This window comes from Ceratotherium simum, chromosome 40, assembly GCF_057802395.1.
Source record: "Ceratotherium simum simum isolate JZ-2026a chromosome 40, ASM5780239v1, whole genome shotgun sequence".
NCBI classification, from domain to species: domain Eukaryota; kingdom Metazoa; phylum Chordata; class Mammalia; order Perissodactyla; family Rhinocerotidae; genus Ceratotherium; species Ceratotherium simum.
Window position 1 is genome coordinate 15,228,426 of NC_141939.1, and position 22,792 is coordinate 15,251,217.

A 22,792-nucleotide genomic window follows, 5' to 3' on the forward strand; every position below is an offset into this window, starting at 1 on the left:
ATAAGGGACCCACATCTTTCTTGACCCCAAATAATCAGGCCCTTAACAATACCATCATAGAACAGTAGAATGTTATATGTCGTTAACAATTGTAAGTATGTAGATGTGTGTAGCACCATGAAAACATTTTAATTACTGAAACCTTCAATGTCTGCACACCAATTTGATTTAGGTAAAGATATGATAAAAGAGGTCATAAGAATCTTATCTGATAGAATTATTTGTTTTAGGGACAACTTCTGTTTTTAATTAAACATACTCTTTTTTTAATGTGTACATCAGGGCTAGTTCTACTGTCCTGCCCTACTCAACACTTGGCTCTCAACTTATGCAGATTTATATATTATAAATTACGGACTTTTACTTCAGGCCTAGAGAGATGTAGGAAATGACTGCCGCGCTCAGATCACAGGAAGGTTTGACTTGGTAAGACGGCAGTATAATGTGGTAGTTAAAGAACCTCAGCTCTGGAGTCAGATCTCAGCCCCATCACTAGCTGTGTGACCTTGGACATCCCTTCTTTCCTATGTTTCCACTACAGATGTGTTTTGAAGATTAAATGAGAATTAATGTGAAGGTTTATCAAAGAATCTGGCATATATAAGCTCTTAATCTAACTGCTATCATCATGAACATTATTATTATTATTTAACTTATAAGCGTTGGTTTTACTTGAGAGCAGCATTGAGGTCTGTTAGACTGCATTAGATTTCTGTTGCTGCATAATAAACCACCAAACACTTAGTTGCTTAAAACAACAACTATTTTATTTACTAGCTCACAATTCTCTGGGTTGGTAAATTGGGCTCTGCTCAGCTGGGTAGTTGGAAGCTGGGCCGGACTGGGCTGGGCCGGGCCCCCCTGTTCTTGGTTGGGCTTGCTCACGTATCCAGGGCCTCTCTCCACGTGGTCTCTCATTCTCAAGTAGGCTAGCTTGGGCCTGTTTACATGGTGTCAGAAGACTGCCCAGCTGGAGAGTGGAAGAGGCATGGCCTTCTGAGGCCCAGGCTCAGGCTTCTAAAACATGTGTCATTTCTGCTGCATTCAATTGGTTAAAGTCACAAGGTTAGCCCAGATTCAAAGGGTGGGCAGTAGAGTTCACCTTTTGATGGGAGTTGCTGCAAAGAGTTTCTATCATTTTTAACATATCATATAGACTAAATAATGGAAAAACCCTATTTCATACTGATTAAGATCAGCTGGTTGACTTTTGATAAGGAATAAAAAGATTATAGTTGAATGTTTAAAGACTGTAGTTTAAAGACAATAATATAGCATATTCATAAAAAGAAATCAGTTTTGGTGCAATTGGTAACTAAAATTTTTTAAAATACTCTTAGAAATTAAATTGGTCTTTTTAGAAAATCTTCACTATTAGGGAAATTAAAATAAGGATACAATTTTCAATTCTCCCTAAAAGATAAAACCACTTAAAAGAAAAGCCAAATGCCATTTTTCTACCCTCACCCCCAGTTACTAAAGGACAAATTTTTAATAGCATTCAGCCTATTTAGTCTAAGATGATGTATTTAACAAGAAGTGAGGCAATTTGTGTCAAATACAGTAGGTGGCGCTGTGATATAGACTTTGATCCTGTGAACAGTTGAGTTCAGGATTCATCTGTGGTCTTCTACCTGAGTTGTTGCTAAATAAAGATAGGTTTCTAAATAACGCAAGTCTGAACAGAATCTAGCAACTTAAATATTTGAAATACTTTGTTAAATTACAAAAATTAAATACAATAATGTTAGTGTTCCTTGAACTAAATTCTACCAAAAGTAAAAATGAAATGTACTATAAATTGATCCAGAGACACAGAATTTCTCAAAATTCTTTCATATGTATTTTAATTTCACACCGGTTATTCTCAGTTTATCACTCTTAATAATTAGAGTTTTTAATTATTTCCTTAGTTTATATAGGCTGAAACAGCAAAGAAGAAATGCAGCATGAGGCCAAAAGATAGTAAATTTTAGTGGGGTGATTATATCATATTTTCACTGTATTTCAAGGCACTCTTGAGCCTTCTTTAAACAGAGACCTCAGTAGAAAAATTAACTCTAGCATTTTAACAGCCTTAACAGTTTTTTATTCCTTTGAATAGTATGTTGAAAGAGTTTTACAAAACTGGAATATTCTTGTACATTTAAAAGCACAATGTAAAATTGTTATAAGAGTAGTGACTTGGGTTGTTTGATGTATTGAAGTGTAATGATATAAGTATCTTAATATCTCATGTGCATGGATTCTGGTTAAATTAGTGCTTCTCTCTCCGGGCTTTACAAGCTTCCCAGTCATTTGTGGAACATCTTTAAGAAAGTTTCAAGGATTCTGATCTAGTAGGTGCCATCATAGCATTGGCCTTTGTAAAATCTTGCTGCCATTCTTAATGGCAGATGTATCACAGAAAATAACACACCAGAGCATATCCAGTCTTGTGAAGTTGTCTTTGAATAGCTAATGTTTCATCTTTATCAGAAGACACAAATCCTCCTTTAAAACCCATTTAGCAAGTTTGTATAAAGTTACGTTTTGAAATAGGTCAACACTTAGAAAGCAGCAATAACAAAAAATATAATTGCAGAAGCTGTTATAAAGATAGAAATACTAATGCTGTTTAAATTTTTGGAAGCATGTGTTATAATCAAATATGAAAAATAAACATTGCTTATAGCATTTACTATTAAACATTGTTTTCTTTGTTGATATAAAAAGAAATGGGGTTTATTGTTATTTCAGTGTTAAAATATGAAAATTCTGAATGAAATTTACCCTATTATAATGTAATTCCTCTTCTCTCCTCTTTTCCCATTTGAGTTCTAACAAATTGCTAGTTCTAGCAAATTAGAAGTACCTAAATTTAGCCTGTAATGTCAGGTTATTTAATTTTTGTTCCTCTTTTGAATTTGTTAAAGTGTTGGTATTCCCTTTTACCTTCTGTTTCTGGTTACCAACTGGACTACTGATATGGCAGTTGATTTTATGTATTATTTTTCAGCTGACTACCTGGCTCAAGCATTTGATTCTCTTTGTTTGGACTTGAAGACAGATGAAGGAAAAATCTTGTTTTTGGAGTATCAAGCTGTTCCAGTAGTATTAAGTCATCTAAGAATATCCAGTAAAGGACTCCTATCCAATGTCATTGATAGTTTGCTTCAGATGACAGTGGAATCTAGTAAGTTTTTAAGTTTTAAATAACAAAGCAATGACAGTGGGATGACTCTTCTCATCTGTTCTGAATGTATAACTCAATATATCAGACATTTGCATTTTATGATACAAATGCTTAAAAAACATTTTGACAGCTGTGTAATAGAGTCATTAATAATATCACCAAGAGTTATAAAACCTAACCCTTTGTCCAAATTTTCACTAACTTAGCACAGTTTCCAGTCGTTATCTCAGTTATGTGGCTATGCTATGCAAATGTTACTCATGTATTTGTGCCTCTTTCTCTATTCTCTTGTCTCATCATTATGACAGATCTAATCGTATGTTCCTGGTTTGCTTAGAGGGAGTCGCATCATCAAATGGGTCTCTCCCTACAGTGAGAATAATGACACAGCCATATTCCTGTTGTTGCCTCTTGAACTTTACTGTTTTATTGGAAGAATAGGGGAAGGGGCACTCGATCTGTATGTATGGCTACTCTTTTTAGTTTATATTTGTAGTCTGTGGGGTTTTTTTTTGTTTTGTTTTTATATTGATATAACAAGTTCTTTTAACTTGCTCTTGTTGGTACCTAATTTAGCCCAGATAAGTATAGGGCCGCTGAACATAGATGTTTTCATTTGCTTTGGTTGGCATTGCTCTTTGAACCTCAAGTAACCCCTTGACTTGTAACAAGCAGCCATTTTGCTTCAATAATTTTTTTTCACTTGTAGTTTGTCCTCTTCCCTTCACAGCACTTGTGAAAATAAAATGTTTATACCTTTCAAAAGGTGGAGACTAACAATGGAAAGCCGCTGCCGGTGAATCCCTTTTGGCTGGTGCAAAGCATGGTTATGCTTCTAACTAGGTACATTCGGTGTATGGTTTCACATTTTCAATTCATTTTTATATACAATCTTGTTTTTCCTTTACCTTGCTTTTCCCTGTGAAGGAAGCCAGACAGAAAAATTGAGGCCTAGAAAAGTTAGGTAACTTGTCAGTGGATTCCACAGCTAGACAGAGGAGAGGTAGAACTCAGACTTGAGACCAGGTCTCTGATTCCAGACATGAGGTGCATTCTACCAGAGCACCATGGTTAGGTTTTCTGGGTTTGTTTTTTTCTTCTGCCCCAAAATGTCAAATTTTCTCGACATATTTTATTAATATTGTTAGCCATTTGTAACTGTTAAGATATTGGACTTATAGTTGGTGATCTAGCTACCTAGATAAGTACTCTTCGGGTTTTGTATCTCGATTTATTAATTTAAGGTGTAGAGCAAAAAGTGAAAAATTAGTAAACTGAGAAACAGAGACTTAAGATTACTTGTTCAAGTGGGTATATTTCCAACTAGTTTCACAGGATTTTTTTTTAATGAGGAAAACAAAAATCTTACCAGATGCAAATGTCTATTCATCAGAAACAAATTTGTCTGAATATGTCAAACAGAGATGAAATCTTGTAGCCACAGGAAAACTAAATATAATTTTATGAAGTAGTAGACCTACTTGGGTCAAATGACCGTGGCACTGTGACTTTCACATTTGGAGAAATAGTATTAGATTAGATAGTCAACAGATACTCAGTTCATTCACATTTGTTTACATTCGTTCAAGTTATGCTCAAATCCAAGGTTATTCGTTCTTGCTCAAATTGAATAAATAAAGCAATTTCTAATGCTGGTTGCTAGAAAGCCATATTGTTTTTACTGATTGGGAAACTTTTCAAAGATCAGAAATGGGTGGATCTTTGATGATATGTAACTGAGGTGCATTTATTTGCTTGATATATTTCCATGTTTAATATAAATCCAGGGCCGGCCCCGTGGCTTAGCGGTTAAGTGCGTGCGCTCCGATGCAGGCTGCCCGGGTTCGGATCCCGGGCGCGCACAGACGCACTGCTTCTCCGGCCATGCTGGGGCCGCGTCCCACATACAGCAACTAGAAGAATGTGCAACTATGACTTACAACTATCGCTTGGGGCTTTGGGGGAAAAATAAATAAATAAAAAAAAAAAATTTAAAAAAAAAATTTAATATAAATCCAGTGCCTGGTGTTAGTAAAAAATGAATGATACAGATCAAAATGCTGCAAATACTTCTCTAGCTGTTGGTTTTATGTTTTGCTTTTTCTAGATTTGAGATGGGAAACTCATTTCACCGTATCATAATTTTCACATGCCATTTTTTTTAATTCATAGGAAAAAGTTGTTGGAGAAGAAATCTTGATAGAATTGATTTGCACATGGCTTATCTCACCCAACTAATGGGCATTGGTGGCCAGCTGTGTGTGAGGTGCCATGTTTCAAGCATGTGTTTGCAGTGCTCTGCTGGGCCGTGAAGCTTCCTCTGAAGCCCATAAGGGGCTTTGGAGCTAGGGGCTGGAAGGAGGTGTTAGTGGGCAGAGCTGGAGCCGCAGACTATGCAAAGTGCCTAGTACTGGTTCACTAGGTCCATAGAGACAGTGTTTGGAAACCTGCGTAGCAATTTGACAGTAATTTTATATCTGTTAAATCCAGTAATAATTTAAAACATTTGGACTTGTATTTTGTATGTGTCTTTTATTTCATTTTCTAGTGTTTTTAATGGTATCGTGAAAAGGTAAACTGAGACACATTACATTTTGAAAAATGTATTTGAGCAAGTAACAGTTCGAATGGAGCAGCACCAAAGCTGAAAATGGTTGGGGTGCTCTGCAGGCAGCCCTGGGGCAGAGGTTTTCATAGAGAAGACATGGAAGCAAAGCAGTTATCTAGTTGGCTGTAACTTAAATGTTGCCTTAATGGGAAAATTTGGTTATTTGGCTGTTATGATAGTGGTTCCTGAGTTTCCTTTTCTTAGATTCCAGTGCACTGACTCTGGCTTAGGTTTTGGTTTGTTTAGGTGGGCTAACTACCCAAGGCACTAAACCTACCCCAGTTCAGTAGCCTCCTTGTTGACCTGTTTTAACAGTGTTTTGTAAAAGTGTAATGGATTCTCCATGCTGGAATGGAAATTAAAAAGGCTGGTCCTTCACCACATGTTGAAGAGCAGTTGGACACGCCATCTCTACTGGACACCTTATGTTAAGCTATGTTATGGTTAGTGCTCTGCAAAATGATTTTTTTTCCTCTTCTCTCCTTGTGCTCCTCCCCTAGATTCATCCTTTCAGATATGGGAAATATTACTAGCTGCATAGGTATTTTGAAAAATGCTAACATGTAATTCTTTGAGTGTAAGTTAAAATCTGTGCATTGATTTACTTCAACCTATATATTATGAGCACTATATTATTTTTAGACTGAGGGATTCTTATATCTGTTTTGGGTGTGAATATGTATCATATAGTAACTTAGTAGTGTTGCTTTTAGAAAATTACTCTGTGGTTTCTTTTTCCTGTCAGTGGTTGAAAGCCATTACTCACTTACCTGGGTTTTCTGTGTAAGAACTTGACTCTTATTTTATTTCAAAGAATACTTTCCTTTTCTTGTCAGACTTCGTTTAAATAGAGGGATTTAAGTTTGTATTTGTATTATTTATTCTCTTTTGTGGCCTAGAAACTGCCTTGTCTAAGGTAACGTGCTACCATTTAACACTTGAATGGCAATAATGTATGAGTACATTTTGCAGACCTTATTTTTTTAAGTAAAGTTTATTTTTATTACAAAAGTAATAGAAACTTGGAAAACTGCAAACTAACAAAAAAAAATTTTTACTATACAAAGATATGTACGTTTACCTCCTGTAAATATTACTTTCTATCTTTTTTCTATGAATAGTTTTCATGATGTTGAGTTTTTCTGTATTTTTTTAACATGATTAAGTCCTAGTATATATACAGTTGCATCAGTCTGTGTTTATCTGTCTAAAATATCAAAATACAACAAAATAATAGATTTTGCAAAGAAATATACTTGAGTTCTGTTTAAATTATCTGTAAATATAGGTAAGAAAATTTAATAAAGTTATAGATAACAAAGAATCATCAAATAATTTGGACTATGATACGTGCATTAAACTTGTTGTATGGATCTAGAACTTATTGTGAACAGATTCATATTTCTTAGTTTGATGTAGCTACTATTTTTCATTGGCAGTTAATTTTTTTTGATTTAGGCAACTTCATTTCTTCCCTTCTTGCTATTCTTAATTTATTGTCATTCTATTATATTTTTATTAGCAAGAAGATTAAAGCAAGGAAATGATGTATGTGATATTTCCAACAAAACATCAATCTAGTATGCACACACCCATGTTTCTAGTCATGAATCCTACAGACATATAACCTGTTTTCTCAGTTAAAAGTTTTCATGTAATAGAATGTTCTCTATAAGGAAACACAATGGAAAGATTATTTTTAACAACTGAAGAACATATAATAATATTTTTTAAAATTTAAAAGAAGTTAACACCCCTCTTCATTCTACCACCTTAATATAGCATTTGTAGTTTGCATATTGCCTATATATATGTAGATGTATATATACATCTATATGTTTTACGTAGTTACAATGATAAGTGCATACTTTTTTGTTTTATGAGTAGTGCATATTCATTGTAGAAAAATTAGAAGATACAAATTTATTTCATTCAACAAATATCTTATCTGTAGACTATACATTCCTCCCTTACACTGAGCAGGGCACTAGGGATACAGCAGAGAACAAGGCAGGTGGTCCCCTGTCATCATGAAGCTTATAGTCTAGTTGACTTTTGTCAAATTATTAGAATACTGGGGAATGATAATAATATCAATATCATAGGATTATAAAAGGTAATGACGGAGTTAGCCATGCAAAGGTCTGGGAGAAGACTGTTCCACGCAGTGGAACAGCTAGAGCATAGGTGTTAGGGCAAGTATTAGTTGTGTTAGGTGTGATATTTTCAAGAAACATCAGGGAAACCAGGGTAGTGAACTGAGTGAGTGGGCAGAGTAGAGAAGAGTCAGAAAGGAAGGGGCTAGGGCACTCATCAGGAGGGGCTTGTTGGCCATCATTAAGACTGGGGATTTTTATGTAGTAACACTCCTTGAGCTTCTCCTGTCTATTCTGGTTTGTTTGAATGTCATCTTACGAGCTTTTTTGTATATTTCTGCATAGCTCTTATTTTTAATTATTGCTTAATATTTCATTGTATTCATTTATTGTTGTTACCATTTATTAAGGCATTTCTTGTGGGAAGTTTGTATGAAACTTGCTAAGAAAATTGGTTCATTGGCTTTCCATCCCGGCACAGGAGAGTTTTCAAGGAGTCTGTGGCCAGCCTCTTCAGGGATGTATGGCGGGGGAACTAACCTAGCAGGTCCCTTCCACAACCTCTGAAGTCTACTGAAGAGTCAGTTGACGTGCACAGGTAGCCATGTATTTGTTACTGGTCTGAATGCTGCCAGATTGACAGCTGTATTAAAAGTTGCATGATCACTTCAGTGATGCTTGCATTCCCTAGTCTGACGCTGTAACAGAATCTCTTTTTCTAAGATGTAAGGCTGGTCTTTACTGTATAAACACTAGGTAAGATGAGCCCTTTCTTGGTCAAGCTTTAGGTTTGTGTTATATAGCCTGTCTTGAGGAAACTTGTTCTGATATTTTGTGAAAAACAAAACAATAAAAACGTGTATGATGGGGAGTAAAATCCGACCTGCTAATTAGTGTGGTAGAGAAAGCTGAGAAATCAAATAATTAAATATATAGATGAAGAATATACTCTATTTATTTATTTACTTTTGGTGAGGAAGATCACCCGTGAGCTAACATCTATTGCCAATCTTCCTCTTTTTGCTGAGGAAGATTAGCCCTGAGTTAACATCTGGGCCCATCTTCCTCTATTTTGTATACTGGGCGCCGCCACAGCATGGCTTAATAAGTGGTGCATAGGTCTGTGCCCAGGATCCGAACCTGCAAACCCCGGGCCGCCCAAGCGGAATGCATGAACTGTGCTACTAGGCTGGCGCCTACTATATTTATTTTTAAAAAGTAAGAGTTCTCTGGCTATTTAACTTCAGGGATTTTTTTTTCAAAGCTATGTTTATTATTTAAAAGATAACACATTCACGTAGCTGATAATTTCAAAGGTACAAAAGGGGAAAAGTCTTCTTTTAGTCAGGAAACCAATTTTACTAGTTTTTTCCATATCCTTTCATAGATATACTGTGTCTGTGTACATACACACACATCTTATGATTTATTTTTTATCATCTTTTTATCTAAAGAATGCTAGCATGCTATATGTGTTGTTGTGAACAATATATCTTAGAGATCTTCTTGTATTAGTGAATGAAGAGTTTCTTCAATTAAAATTCATTTATTTAAGCAGATTACCGTTGATGGATATTTGGGTTGTCTCTAGTCTTTTGCTAATAGAAACAGTGCTTCTTTACAAACTTACTTATACAAAAGTAAATTTGCATGTGTGGGAGCTTGTTTGGTAGAATAGATACCTGAAAGTAGAATTGTTGGATCAAAAGAAAATTTCTCAGATTATGAGAATGACATGGAGTAAAAAGTGGGTAAAATAACAAAAGGAAAAGAACAAGGGGAGTCAAAGAAACAGTTATAAATTATATAGTCATTTATTTTGTTGTTTGTTTTGTATAAATTGCTTTTTTCTTTTAGCTCATAGTTCAGAGACTCAGGAATTGAGTCTAGTATGGATGGATACGATGATATAGATAATTCAGAAGCTCTTACATCCCATACCCTTGTGACTACATCCTCCCAATACCCAGCTCTTCGCCCCTCCTTTCCCCACTGGTAAATATCCGTCTACCTGGTGCTCACTAGAGTGTATTGAACAGGTGAAGGGAGCCCTGTTGCCCAGCTAAGACAGCAGCACTGCTGACACGGAACTTTTGGCTGGCAGATGCGGCCGCCTGAGCTCCTTGGCAGTTGATGCCCAGCAGTCTAAGTACAGGAGGTGGTTCATGAGCTTCAAGATGTGGTGTTTGGAAGTTGAGGACTGCCTGAGTAGACATCTTACTTGAAGGTTGATCGTGGACTGGCGAAAAGCAGATTTTTTTTCCTGTTCTCTACAGCGTTTTTAAAATGCCATCTACGTATCAGTTTTAGTTTTTCTTCATTTTCTTTGGGGTAGTTTTTTTTCAATTGTGGTAAAATATACATAGCATAAAATTTACCATCTTAATCATTTTTAAATGTACAGTTTGTCAGTGTTAAGTACATTCACATTGTTGTGCAGCCATCACCAACATCCGTTTCCAGAACTGTTTCATCTTCCCCAAGTGGTAGTCTGTATCCATTAAACACTTAACTCCCCATTCCCCCACCCCCCAGCGCCTGGCAACCACCATTCTACTTTCTATCTCTGTGACTTTGACTACTCTAGGTACCTCATGTAAGTGGAATCATACAGCATTTGTCTTTCTGTGACTGACTTATTTCACTTAGCTTAATGTCCTCAAGGTTCTTCCATGTTGTAGCATGTGTCAGAATTTCCTTCCTTTTTAAGGCTGAATAATATTCCATTGTATGCATACACCACTTTTTTTTATCCATTCATCCTTTGATGGACACTTGGGTTGCTTTGACTTTTGGCTATTGTGAATGATGCTGCCACGAACATGGGTGTATGAATATCTGAGTCCCTGTTTTCCATTTTGGGGTGTCTTTAAAACAGCTTTTAGTCATCAAATGTCTTTCATCAGAGTGAACAACAGTGTTTGAAATTGTTGCGATTAAGACAATACTTTAAGAAAAGAGCAATAAAACTTGGTTTAGGTTGTCTCCAAAGCCCATTCAGCCACCAAAGCAAATGCAGACTGTTTTCAACATCTGAATTTGTTGTAGTTTAAAAAGATTGTTTACAAGCTTAATTTAAACCCAGAGGGCCGGCCCCGTGGCTTAGTGGTTAAGTGAGCGCGCTCCACTGCTGGCGACCCGGGTTCGGATCCCGGGCTCGCACCAACGCGCTGCTTCTCCGGCCATGCTGAGGCCGCGTCCCACATACAGCAACTAGAAGGATGTGCAGCTATGACACACAACTATCTACTGGGGCTTTGCGGGGAAAAATAAAAAAAAATAAAAAAAATAAAAAAATTTAAACCCAGAGAACATAATTTCACAGAAATCATAGTGTAGTTTCTTGAGAAGTCCAAAATGGTACTAATAGCACCCCTTATATTCTCCCCTGTCCCTCCTCAAAGACCTGTTTATAATCTTGATCTTTGAGCCTGTGATTGTAGAGAGAAGGGTGATTGGTTTCCAGCGCCATGAAACTGAAATAGCCATTTCAATGTTTGTGCCAGTCGTTAGAAAATCTAAGTTGGAGATTGCCTGTATATCTTTTAAGACAATTATAAATTATAAAGAAAGGAAAAAGGTAAATCTTATTTTCAATCTTGACTAATCACGTCAGATTTTCTATTCTTTCATGGATTTTGGCTAAGCCTTCTGTGTTCTGAGATTAAAATGAAATTCTGATGTGTTTTTGCTTATTTCTAGTATTTTTATGATTCTTAGTGCTCTCTGAGGCCAAACTACCATATCTTGCCTGAATTACTGCAAAAGTCTCGCTGGTTTGGTTGCTTCCCTCCTTGCCACTCTTGCTTCTGTATCCTCAACACTTCTGCCAAAGTGTACATCACTCCCCTGCCCAGAACTCCGCAGGTGGCTCCCTATCTCAGAATAAAGGTGAGATTCTTGAAATGGCCCACAAGGCCCCACAGGGTCTGGCCTCTGGCTCCCTTTTTCGCTTTACACTCTCACCAGTGCATCAAGCTTGCTCCTGCCTCATGGTCTTTGCACTTGCTCCTTCTACCTACAATACGTTTCTCCAAGATAGAAGCAAGTCTTACTCCCTTCCTTCCTTTGTGTCCCTGCTCCAGTATCACTTTCTCAGAGTGTCCCTCTTTGACCGTGCTGTGTAACTGAACCCCCATCCACCCTCCTTATCCCTCTGACTCTGCTTTATTTACTCTCAAATGCATACCTGGCACATATATACACACACACACATCGATCTCTTATTCATTTGCAGTTTATCTTGGTGAAAATTATGAGTTATGGATTAAACTGTTTTTCTAGCTGGCTACCTAGTTGATCCAACACTCCTTATTCAATATACTATCTTTCCTCCTTTGTTTGGAAAGTCTTCTTTGGAAGTATTTAAAGTTTTTCTCCATTCTCTTATTATTTGTAATGGCTTTCCATTTCATTCTCTTGAGTTCTCCAGATATATAATCATATTATCTGTAAATAATAATTTTATTTCTTCTGTAACAATTTTTATAATTTTATATTGTCTTGTCTCATTGAATTTGGGTGTCTCCTCCAGCACAATGCTTAATAATAGCAGTGATAGTAAGCATTTTCATCGTAGTCCTCATTTTAGTCAGAATGCTTATAGTGTTTTCTCATTAAGCAAAATGTTGCTGGCTTGAGTTGAGATAGATATATCTTATCATTTTAAGGAAGTATCCATCTATTCTGTACAATTATGTTCAAGAATGCATATTGAATTTTGTCAAATGCACTTTTAGTTTAGCATCTATGGAGTTGATATATCTAAAACGGATCATGTGATTAATATAGTGAATTGAAATGGTGACTTTGAACCGTCTTTAAATTCCTGAAATAAACAGCATTTGGTTATGGGACATTTTTCTTTTAATATACCGCTGATTTTGTTTGTTTGCATCACAAAGGAAAACAATAAACCAGTCTCACTTATGATTACCCATGCGAAATCCTAGACTGAATGTTAGCATTCACATTTACTGTAACAGTGAAATACTCAATTTTATTCTTTTCCATTTTACCTTATGTGTGCTATTAACATGTTTCTTCTTTTTCCTTTCTTTTTTTTCTCCCTCCCATGGGATGTGGACGTATTGCTATTTATATTAGTTTCCTATGGCTGCTGTAACAAATTACTACAAACCTGGTGCTTAAACAACAGAAATTTATCGTCTTAAAGTTCTAGAAGCCAGAAGTCTGCCATCAGTTGCTCTGGGCCAGAATCAAGGTATTGGCATGGCTGCGCTCCTTCCAGAGGCACTAGGGGACAGTCTGTTCTTGCCTCTTCTGGCTTCTGGTGGCTGCTGGCATTACTTGGCTTGTGGCTGCATCACTCTAATCTCTGCCTCCGTGGTCACATTTGTTTTAAAATGTAGGTTTTATTATTATTCAAGTGTAGTGATGCCAACAGATTAGATGACTGCCATTGGAAAGAGTTTTTATACTAAGAGTAAGGGGCTTACGATGCCACAGAGGCCCACATGAGGAGGCACCAGGGTCGGTCAGGAGGCAGAAGGAAAGGGGGAAACTGTGGACAAGAACCTGTATTGTGGTTTCAATGGGAAGGTATGGGTGAGGCAGGGTAAGCAGGTTTAGGATTGGCTGATTTGAATAATTTCAGCAGCTGCTGGGGCTATTCCTAGTTGTTTGGTTCTTGGCCCGGAGTAATTAGGGCAGATGGATAGTGGCCTGTTATGTGAGAGCCCCTTAGAGGAGATGGTTGGGAGATGTGGGCTCTGGATTGGTTGGTTTGCATATGAAAGATGTGCTCACAGGCGAGTCATTTACTGTCTCAAGAAATTGGCTAACTCTGGGAGGGGCAGTCCCTGCAGGGTCAGTAAGGCCCCAGGTGTCAAAGCATCAGAAACGTATGGTTAATACAACATTGTCTTTTCCTCTTTTGTCTGAAATCTCCCTCCACCTCTCTTTTATAAGGGCACTTGTGATTGCATTTAGGCCCACCTAGATGATCCAGGATGATCTCCCTCATCTCAAGATCCTTAACTTAGTCACATCTGCAAAGCCTTTGCCATATAAAATAACATTATAACATTCACAGATTCTACGGATTAGGATGTGGACATCTTTGGGCAGCCGTTATTCAGCCTGCCACACTATTCTTTCCTTTTTTTCCTCATTAATTTGAGAGTTCTCTCTGTGCTAGTTTGCATGTATACTTATTGCATTCATGGTGATTCTATGTGTCGATACAAGCACATGACCACTTCATTGTGTCTTACAGTGCAGTTTCAAGCATTGACATTGAAATAATGTTACTTTATTATCAATTAGTTTTCATTCTTCCTTTATATTATATATAGGTTATTACTGATTAGAAATCTATGTGTAAGTAGGTTATTTGCCTAGGATATCATCAGGATAGTAAAGGGGAGTTATAAAATATTTCTTATAAAAAATGGCATGAGTCACTGGGTTGAGAACTGCTCCTCTAGTCAGCTACGTAAGTTTATATATAGATAGATGGAGAACCTGGGGTTCTGAGAAATTAAGTGACTTGTTTAATGTCACATGGCTAGGGCCAGGGCAGTGATGAGGTCTTTCAGAAAAAGAAAAGGTACAGACAAGGGAGAAGCTTCCCCTGGACGTTAGGACACCAGAACTGCTGAGGGGTTCCAGCGCAGAAACTAGTGGCAGCACTCACGGTGTCCAAGGGATAAAAAAGAAAGAAAGGAAAGGAGAAAAACAGCTTTGAAATTCTTTCAGGAATGAAGAAGTAAAAGGAGGAACAGGAGTTTGTGAGAAAAGGGCAGACTAAGAACTTTTCTTGGAGAGTTATTGGTTATGAATATGGATTATCCTGCTCCAGAGAGAGCCTTTGTCCCTGGATTAGCACTCTCTACCTCAAGCCTCTGGCAAACTCCTGCTCATCTTTCAAGAAATAGTTAATCTTGAGAGCGTTTCACATCTTACCTTGTTCCAAAAAAGGAATGAAGGTGGACTTGAAAAAAATACTAAAGAGGGGAATTTATGTACAATTGGGTGTTTTCAAAAGATTACCTATGTATATCCTTCTTACTGTTGCTTTTTTTCTTTCTAAATGTTTATTTAAAAAGAAATGACCTTTATTCAGTTTCAGGGATGGCAGCTGAAGTTTCTTGGTTGACATTGAATGTTGCCATGTTGTGGTATAACTTTTGAACCATCAGAACTAGAATAAAAGCCTTACTATCTAACAGTCATACATTTTGTCCTATGTAATAGCATGTTGTCGGGGGAAGAGGGAGAATCTCCCTGTGCCCTTTTCCTTAAGGTTCTTATGGCTGGCCAAATAATCAACAAGACAGGTTAGCAGGAGAAAATAATACCAAGTTTAATAACATGTATACATGGGAGAAACTCAGAAATGAGCAACTCGTCCCTCTGTCTAAGCTGCTTGCTTAAGTATTGCAGCTAAAGGCGAGGAGCGTGTTGGGGGCGGGTAGTGGCCTGGGACTTCAGAGGGCAGGAGGACAATTCTTTTCAGTGTCATCTATAGATAACGTGGTCAGGGAGAGACAGAGTTTTTGATAAAAGAGGCCTGGTGCCTTTTCTATTGTAACCTCTGTCCTACATTATCTTTACAGCCGTTATGATAGAAGATCTGTTCCAGGAAGGAGCCACCATGTCAAATTCTTTAGGCAGTTAGTGGGGGAGGTCAAATGTCCTTCAGAGAAAACAGTCAAGGTAAAGAGATATATTTCAGGGTGGCCAAATCTTGATCTCCCACAATGTCAATATTTATATCTGAAAGTTGAGGAGAATTGCTTTTAAGATAATTTTATTCTGATTACCACCTTGCCTTAGAATTCTGAAAAGATTACAATAGCTGCTATCTGAGAAATAAAAACTTAAGATTCTTAGTATATAAACTGCATAAAGTATTCTAGTCAGTTATCAACAGGCTGATGACTAACATATGAAGACATAATCATTACCAAACAGTGTGCTGAATTGCTGACAGTGCAGACTTTTTAAAAATATATCTGCTTTAGAAAAAGTTGGCAAATCTGGGATAAATAACTCTCTTGAGAGATTTCAGTGGCTGACTTTAAATTAGTAAGAATTGTGTTTATTTCTTAAGTTGCCCACTAATACGGTATTTTGCCAGATATTGTATTAGTGTAATGTTGGTATAGGGAGTCCTTAGTACCACTTCTCCTTTACTATTAAGAGTAACCTGTAACTGAGATTGTTTGTGTCTTCAGGTAATCTTTCTCAAATTGAAGATTTAAATAGCCTCCACCAAGCTAATGAACTATAAAGTTATATCAAATATTGTGACTCAAGAAAGTATTGAAAAAAATGTTTTCAAGAAATAATTTAGACCCATGTGACAGACATTGTGGGTTGGCTCCCCCATCACCATTCTCACCCCGTTCTCTGTCCCTTGCTTTCAGCCTTCCTTGCTGGCAGGAATAGCCACATGCATGACACACTTATGGCCAATAAGATGGAAAGTGGAAGTCCACTGAGAGTTTCTGGGAAACCTTTTGCTTTTGCTTTCTGATAAAAGGGAACAGATATGGTTGGCATTGTTCCTACACCACCACTCCTTCCTTTTGCCTTATTGTCTAGAGCCTTTTGACCATGAGGCAGTTTTGACCATGAAGAAACAAAGAATATGAAATGAAGAATCTAGGTTTATGATGGCATTGTCTTGCACCTGAACCAGTTCCAGCAAGTACCTACTTATTAAGAGAGAAAAAATAAAGTATTTGAGTAAGCCATTGTAAGTTGGATTTTCTGTTAACATTCTCAATTGAACCAGCATATGTTTTATTTCATACTGGGAGTAAGTTTTATTTTACCTTCTAAAAACTCTGTCTTCTTAAAGAAAAATCCTTTTTTTTTTTTGGAGGTAAAATTGTAAATGCTCGTTTTTTTAAAGTTCAGGCAAAGATGGACATCAGCAATATGGCAGATGAGGATGCTCCAGACCCTCATTCCCCCCAGAAACATCAAATAAACAATTGCAGACTGACTAAATTAACTTTATAGGAGCTCTGAAAACCAATCAAAGATCTACAGCAATGTATGGCACATTCAAGAAAAGCTATATTCAAAACATTAGAAAATTTTGTTACCTTTTTACTCACCTTTAGATCACTCCCTCCCTTGTGAGGTCAGTGCGGATGGGAGGAAGCAGCCCAATTCCTCACTCCCTCGCTCAGGACAGAGTGGAACTACTTTGCAATATTCTGGCCTATCTGGGCTGCCCCAGGGCTTGGGTTCTGTCTCGCCTGACTCAGAGTATGGACTGGGAAGTTTGCATAATTTGTATCTCAGACTGAAGGCCAGGAAAGGCACTGGTGGACACCATGGCATGTGAAAATAACATGCAGACTGCAGACCTCTGGATGCCTGGGGCAAGAAATTATGGACAGAGGAATGGAATGCAACATGTAACATCTTCTCAAGAAGAAGCTAGGGTGAGACTCTTTGGGAAATTAAGTCATTTAAAAGCAGCAGGGGGAAATTGGGGGAAAAAAGCATACACACAGGGCGTATGACCAGAAAATACCTGAAAAAACCTTAAGCCAATACCTTATGTTGTTCCCAGGGCTCAGGGCCTGCTAATTAGTGAAAGTCTTCCATACTAATCTGCAAAGACTGGGAAAGGTGGCCGTTTTTTCAAATGCCAGTTTTTCACCAAAGATCACAAGGTATACAGAAAAACAGGGAACATGGCCCATTCAAAGAAACAAAATCTTGAGAAAATGTCCCTGAAGAAACATGCAGTAGATTTACTCAACAAAGACTTTAAAGCAGCTGTCTTAAATTTGCTCAAAAAGCTAAAGGAAAACATATAGAACCAAAAGAAATCAAGAAAACAATATGAGAATTTCAACAAAGAGAAATTATAAAAAGGAACCAAACAAATTCTGGAGCTTAAAAATACAATAACTGAAGTGAAAATTCACTAGACAGATTGACCAGCAGATTCAAATAGGCAGAAGAAAGAATCAGTGAACTTGAAAACTTGAATTTGAAGTTATTGAGACTGAGGAGCAAAAAGAAGAAGGAATGAAGAAAAGTGAGCCAGAGCCTAAGGGACTTATGGGATATCATCAAGCCAACCAAAATGCACATTATGCTAGTCCTAGAAGGAGAAGAGAGAGAAAGGGACAGAGATTATTTGAAGAAATAACGGCCAAAAACTTAACAAATTTGAGGAAAGACATGGCTTTACAAATCTGAGAAGCTCACTGAATTCCAAAGCTCAACGAACTTCAAGATAAACCCAAAGAGACCCACACTGAGACACATTATAATTAAACTGTCACAAGTCAAAAGACAGACTTTTTTTTTCCATTTTTAAAAATCAGAAATCATTTAGTAGTAGAATAAAACACATAATGCATATTAATATTTTTAATTCACATAATAAGTATTATTTAAGAAAATTTTTATTTTATGCAGGTCACATTGGTTATAACATTGTGTCAGTTTCAGGTGTACATAATTATATTTTGGCTTCTGTATAGGCTGCATCGTGTTCACCACCTAAAGTCTGCTTTTCATGTGTATGTACTGCTTTACACCTTTTGCCCTCCTCCCACCCCCGTCCACTCTGGTAACCATCAATCTGTATCTAAGTGTTTGTTTATCTTTCACATATGAGTGAAATCATACAGAATTTGTCTTTCTCTGTCTGACTTATTTCACTTAGCATAATACCCTCAGAGTCCATCCATGTTGTCACAAATTGCACAGTTTCATCTTTTTTTATGGCTGAATAGTATTTCATGTATATAGTATACATGAATATATATATAGTATACATGAATAGTATTCATATACCACTTCTTTATACATTCATCCATTGATGGACATTACCGTTGCTTCCAAGTCTTGGCTGTTGTGAATAATCCTTCAATGAACATAGGGTTGCATAAATCTTTTTTTTTTTTTTTAATTTTATTTATTTTTTTCCCCCAAAGCCTCAGTAGATAGTTGTATGTCACAGTTGCACATCCTTCTAGTTGCTGCATGTGGGACGTGGCCTCAGCATGGCCGTGTGTCGGTGCACGCCCGGGATCCGAACCCGGGCCGCCAGCATCGGAGCACGTGCACTTAACCGCTAAGGCACGGGGCCGGCCCTACATAAATCTTTTTGAAGTGGCGTTTTTATGTTCTTTGGATAAATACACAGAAATGGAATAGCTGGATCATATGATGTTTTTATTTTTAATCTTTTGAGAAATAGCCATAATGTTTTCCATAGTGGCTGCACCAATTTACATTCCTACAAGCAGGATACAAGGGTTCCCTTTTCTCCACATCCTCTCTAACACTTGCTATTTCTTGTCTTTTTAATAGTAGCCATTCTGACAGGTGTGAGGTGATATCTCATGGTAGTTTTAATTTGCATTTCTCTAATAATTAGTGATGTTGAGCATCTTTTCATGTGCCTGTTGGTCATCTGTATATATTCTTTGAAAAATGTCTGTTTATATCCTCGGCCCATTTTTTGATCAGTTGTTCATTTTGTTGTTGAGTTGTATGAGTTCTCTATGTATTTTGGAAAATAACCCCATATCAGATATATGAATTGCAAATATTTTCTTCTACCTGATGGGTTGTCTTTTCATTTTGTTGATGGTTTCCTTTGCCATGCAGAAGCTTTTTAGTTTGATGTAGTCCCATTTATTTTTTCTTTTGTTTCCCTTGCCTGAGGAGATGTGGTATTGAAAAAGGTACTACTAAGACTGATAGGTCAAAGAGCATACTCCCTATGTTTTCTTCTAGGAGTATTATGGTTTCGGGTGTTACATTCAAGTATTTAATCTACTTTGAGTTAATTTTTGTGTATGGTGTAAGATAATGGTCTGCTTTCATTCTTTTGCATGTGGCTGTCCAGTTTTCCCAATGCCATTTATTGAAGAGACTTTCCTTTCTCCATTGTAGGTCCTTGGCTCCTTTTTGAAAATTAATGGTCCGTAGATGTGTGGGTTTATTTCTGGGCTCTCAGTTCTTTTCCATTGATCTGTATGTCTGTTTTTCTGCCAGTACCATGCTGTTTTGCTTACTATAGCTTTGTAGTATATTTTGAATTCAGAGAGTGTGATGCCTCCAGCTGTGTTCTTTTTTCTCAGGATTGCTTTGGCTATTCGGGGTCTTTTGTTGTTCCATAAAAATTTTAGGATTCTTTCTTCTATTTCTGTGAAGAATGTCATTGGGATTCTCATTGGGATTGCATTGAATCTGTGTATTGCTTTAGGTAATATGGACTTTGTGCGTGTGTGTGTGTGTGTGTGTGTGTGTGTGTGTGTGTGTGTGAGAGAGAAAGATTAGCCCTGAGCTAACATCTGTTGCCAGTCCTCCTCTTTTTGCTGAGGAAGACTGAACCTGGGCTAAGATCCATGCCCATCTTCACCTACTTTATATGGGATGCCGCCACAGCGTAGCTTGATAAGCAGTATGTCAGTCCACTCCAGGGATCTGAAGCCTTGAACCCCGGGCCACCAAATTGGAGTGCAGGAACTTAACCACTGCACCACCGGGCCGGCCCAATATGGACATATAACTATGTTTATTCTTTCAGTCCATGAGCATGGACTCTCTTTCCATTTCTTTATGTCATCTTCAATTTCTTTCAATAATGTCTCATTGTTTTCAGTGTATATAGGTCTTTCACCTCCTTGGTTTAATTTATTCCTAGGTATTTTTGTTGTTGTTGCTATCATAAATGGGATTTTGTTGTTGATTTCTCTTTTTGCTAGTTTATTGTCAGTGTATAGAAATGCAACTGATTTTTGTATGTTGATTTTGTATCCTGCAACTTTACTGTATTCGTTAGTTATTTCTAGTAGTTTCTGGTGGGTTCTTTAGGGTTTTCTATATATAGAGTCATGTCATCTGCAAATAGTGACAGTTGTACTTCTTCCTTTCCAATTTGGATCCTTTCTATTTCTTTTTCTTGCCTAATTGCTCTGGCTAGGACTTCCAGTACTGTGTTGAATAAGGGTGGTAAGAGTGGACATCTTTGTCTTGTTCCTGTTCTTAGAGGAATAGCTTTCAGTTTTTCAACATTGAGTATGATGTTAGCTGTGGGTTTGTCATATATGGCCTTTATTATTTTGAGGTATTTTCCTTCTATACCCATTTTATTCAGAGTTTTTATCATAAATGCATGTTGAGTCTTGTCAGATGTTTTCTCTGCATCTATTGAGATGATCGTGTGATTTTTATTTTTCATTGTGTTAATGTGGTGTATCATATTGATTGATTTGCAGTTGTTGAACTATCCTGCATCTCTGGACTAAATCCCACTTGGTTGTGGTGTGTGATCCTTTTAGTGTATTGTTGTATTTGATTTTGCTGAGAATTTTTGCATCTATGTTCATCAGCGATACTGGCCTGTAATTTTCTTCCTCGTGGTGTCCTTGTCTGGTTTTGGTATCAGGGTAATGTTGGTCTCGTAAAATGAGTTTGGAAGCCTTCCAACCTCTTCAGTTTTTTGAAAGAGTTTGAGAAGCATAGGTATTAAATCTTTGAATGTTTGGTGTCTGGTCCTGGACTTTTATTTTGGGGGAGGTTTTTGATTACTGTTTCAATCTCTTTACTTGTGATTGATCTATTCATATTCTCTATTTCTTTTTGATTCAGTTTTGGGAGATTATACGATTCTAAGAATTTTTCCATTCTAGGTTATCCAATTTGTTGGCATATAGCTTTTCGTAGTATTCTCTTACAATCCTTTGTATTTCTGTGATGTCCGTTGTAATAGTTCCTCTTTCAGTTGTGATTTTATTTATTTGAGCCTTCTCTCTTTTTTTCTCAGTGAGTTTAGCTCCAATTTGTCAATTTTGTTTATCTTTTCAAAGAACCAGCTCTTAGTTTCATTCGTCCTTTCTATTGTCTTTCTAGTCTCTATTTCTTTTTTTTTTTTTAAAGATTTTATTTATTTATTTTTCCCTCCAAAGCCCCAGTAGATAGTTGTATGTCATAGCTGCACATCCTTCTAGTTGCTGTATGTGGGACGCGGCCTCAGCATGGCCAGAGAAGCAGTGCGTCGGTGCACACCCGGGATCCGAACCCAGGCCGCCAGCAGCAGAGCGCACGCACTTAACCGCTAAGCCACAGGGCCGGCCCTTAAGATTTCTTTCTTTTTTTTTTTTTGTGAGGAAGATCAGCCCTGAGCTAACATCCATGCCAATCCTCCTCTTTTTGCTGAGGAAGACTGGCCCTGGGCTAACATCTGTGCCCATCTTCCTCCACTTTATATGGGATGCTGCCACAGCATGGCCTGACAAGCAGTGCATCGGTGCGCGCCCGGGATCCAAACCCAGACCACCAGCAGCAGAGCGCGCGCACTTAACCACTCCGCCACGGGGCCGGCCCCTCTAGTCTCTATTTCATTTATTTCTGCTCTAATTTCTATTATTTCCTTCCTTCTACTGATTTTGGGCTTTGTTTGTTTTTCTTTTTCTAGTTCATTTAGGTATAGTGTTAGATTGTTTATTTGAGATTTTTCTTGTTTTTTTTGAGGAAGGCCTCTATTGCTATAAACTTCTCTCAGTACTACTTTTGCTGCATCCCATAAGTTTTGGTATGTTGTCTTTTCATTTTCATTTGTCTCCACTTATTTTTTTTTTTTCTCCTTTGATTTCTTCATTGATCCAGTAGTTGTTCAGTAGCATGTTTTTTAGTCTCCACATCTGTGTGACTTTTCACCTTTGTTCTTGTAGTTGATTTCCAGTTTCATCCCATTGTGGTTGGGAAAGATGCTTGATATGATTTCAATCTTAATTTTATTGAGGCTTGCTTTGTTTCCTAGCATACAGTCTATCTTTGAGAATGTTTCATGTACACTTGAGAAGAATGTGTATTCTGCTTTTGGATGGAATGTTCTATATATATCTATTAAGTCTTTCTGGTCTAGTGTTTCATTTAAGGCTATTTCCTTGTTGACTT

The 22,792-nt window shown here is 37.3% G+C and overlaps 1 protein-coding gene across 6 annotated transcripts in view; it reads left to right on the forward strand.

The window, feature by feature from the left end:
* CCDC138 (coiled-coil domain containing 138) overlaps positions 1–22,792 on the forward strand; it is a 103,342-nt gene that overhangs the window by 70,745 nt on the left and 9,805 nt on the right. For 2 of the 6 annotated variants that reach the window (XM_087426343.1, XM_087426344.1), the window contains one exon: positions 2,999–3,175. In XM_087426343.1, coding sequence (XP_087282469.1) covers positions 2,999–3,175 — 177 coding nt within the window. Of the gene's footprint in view, positions 1–2,998; positions 3,176–3,483; positions 3,922–3,941; positions 6,227–8,360; positions 8,478–9,736; positions 11,147–22,792 lie in introns of those variants that run through there. The other 4 variants (XR_015550330.1, XR_015550331.1, XR_015550329.1 and 1 more) reach the window with 4 other exon arrangements.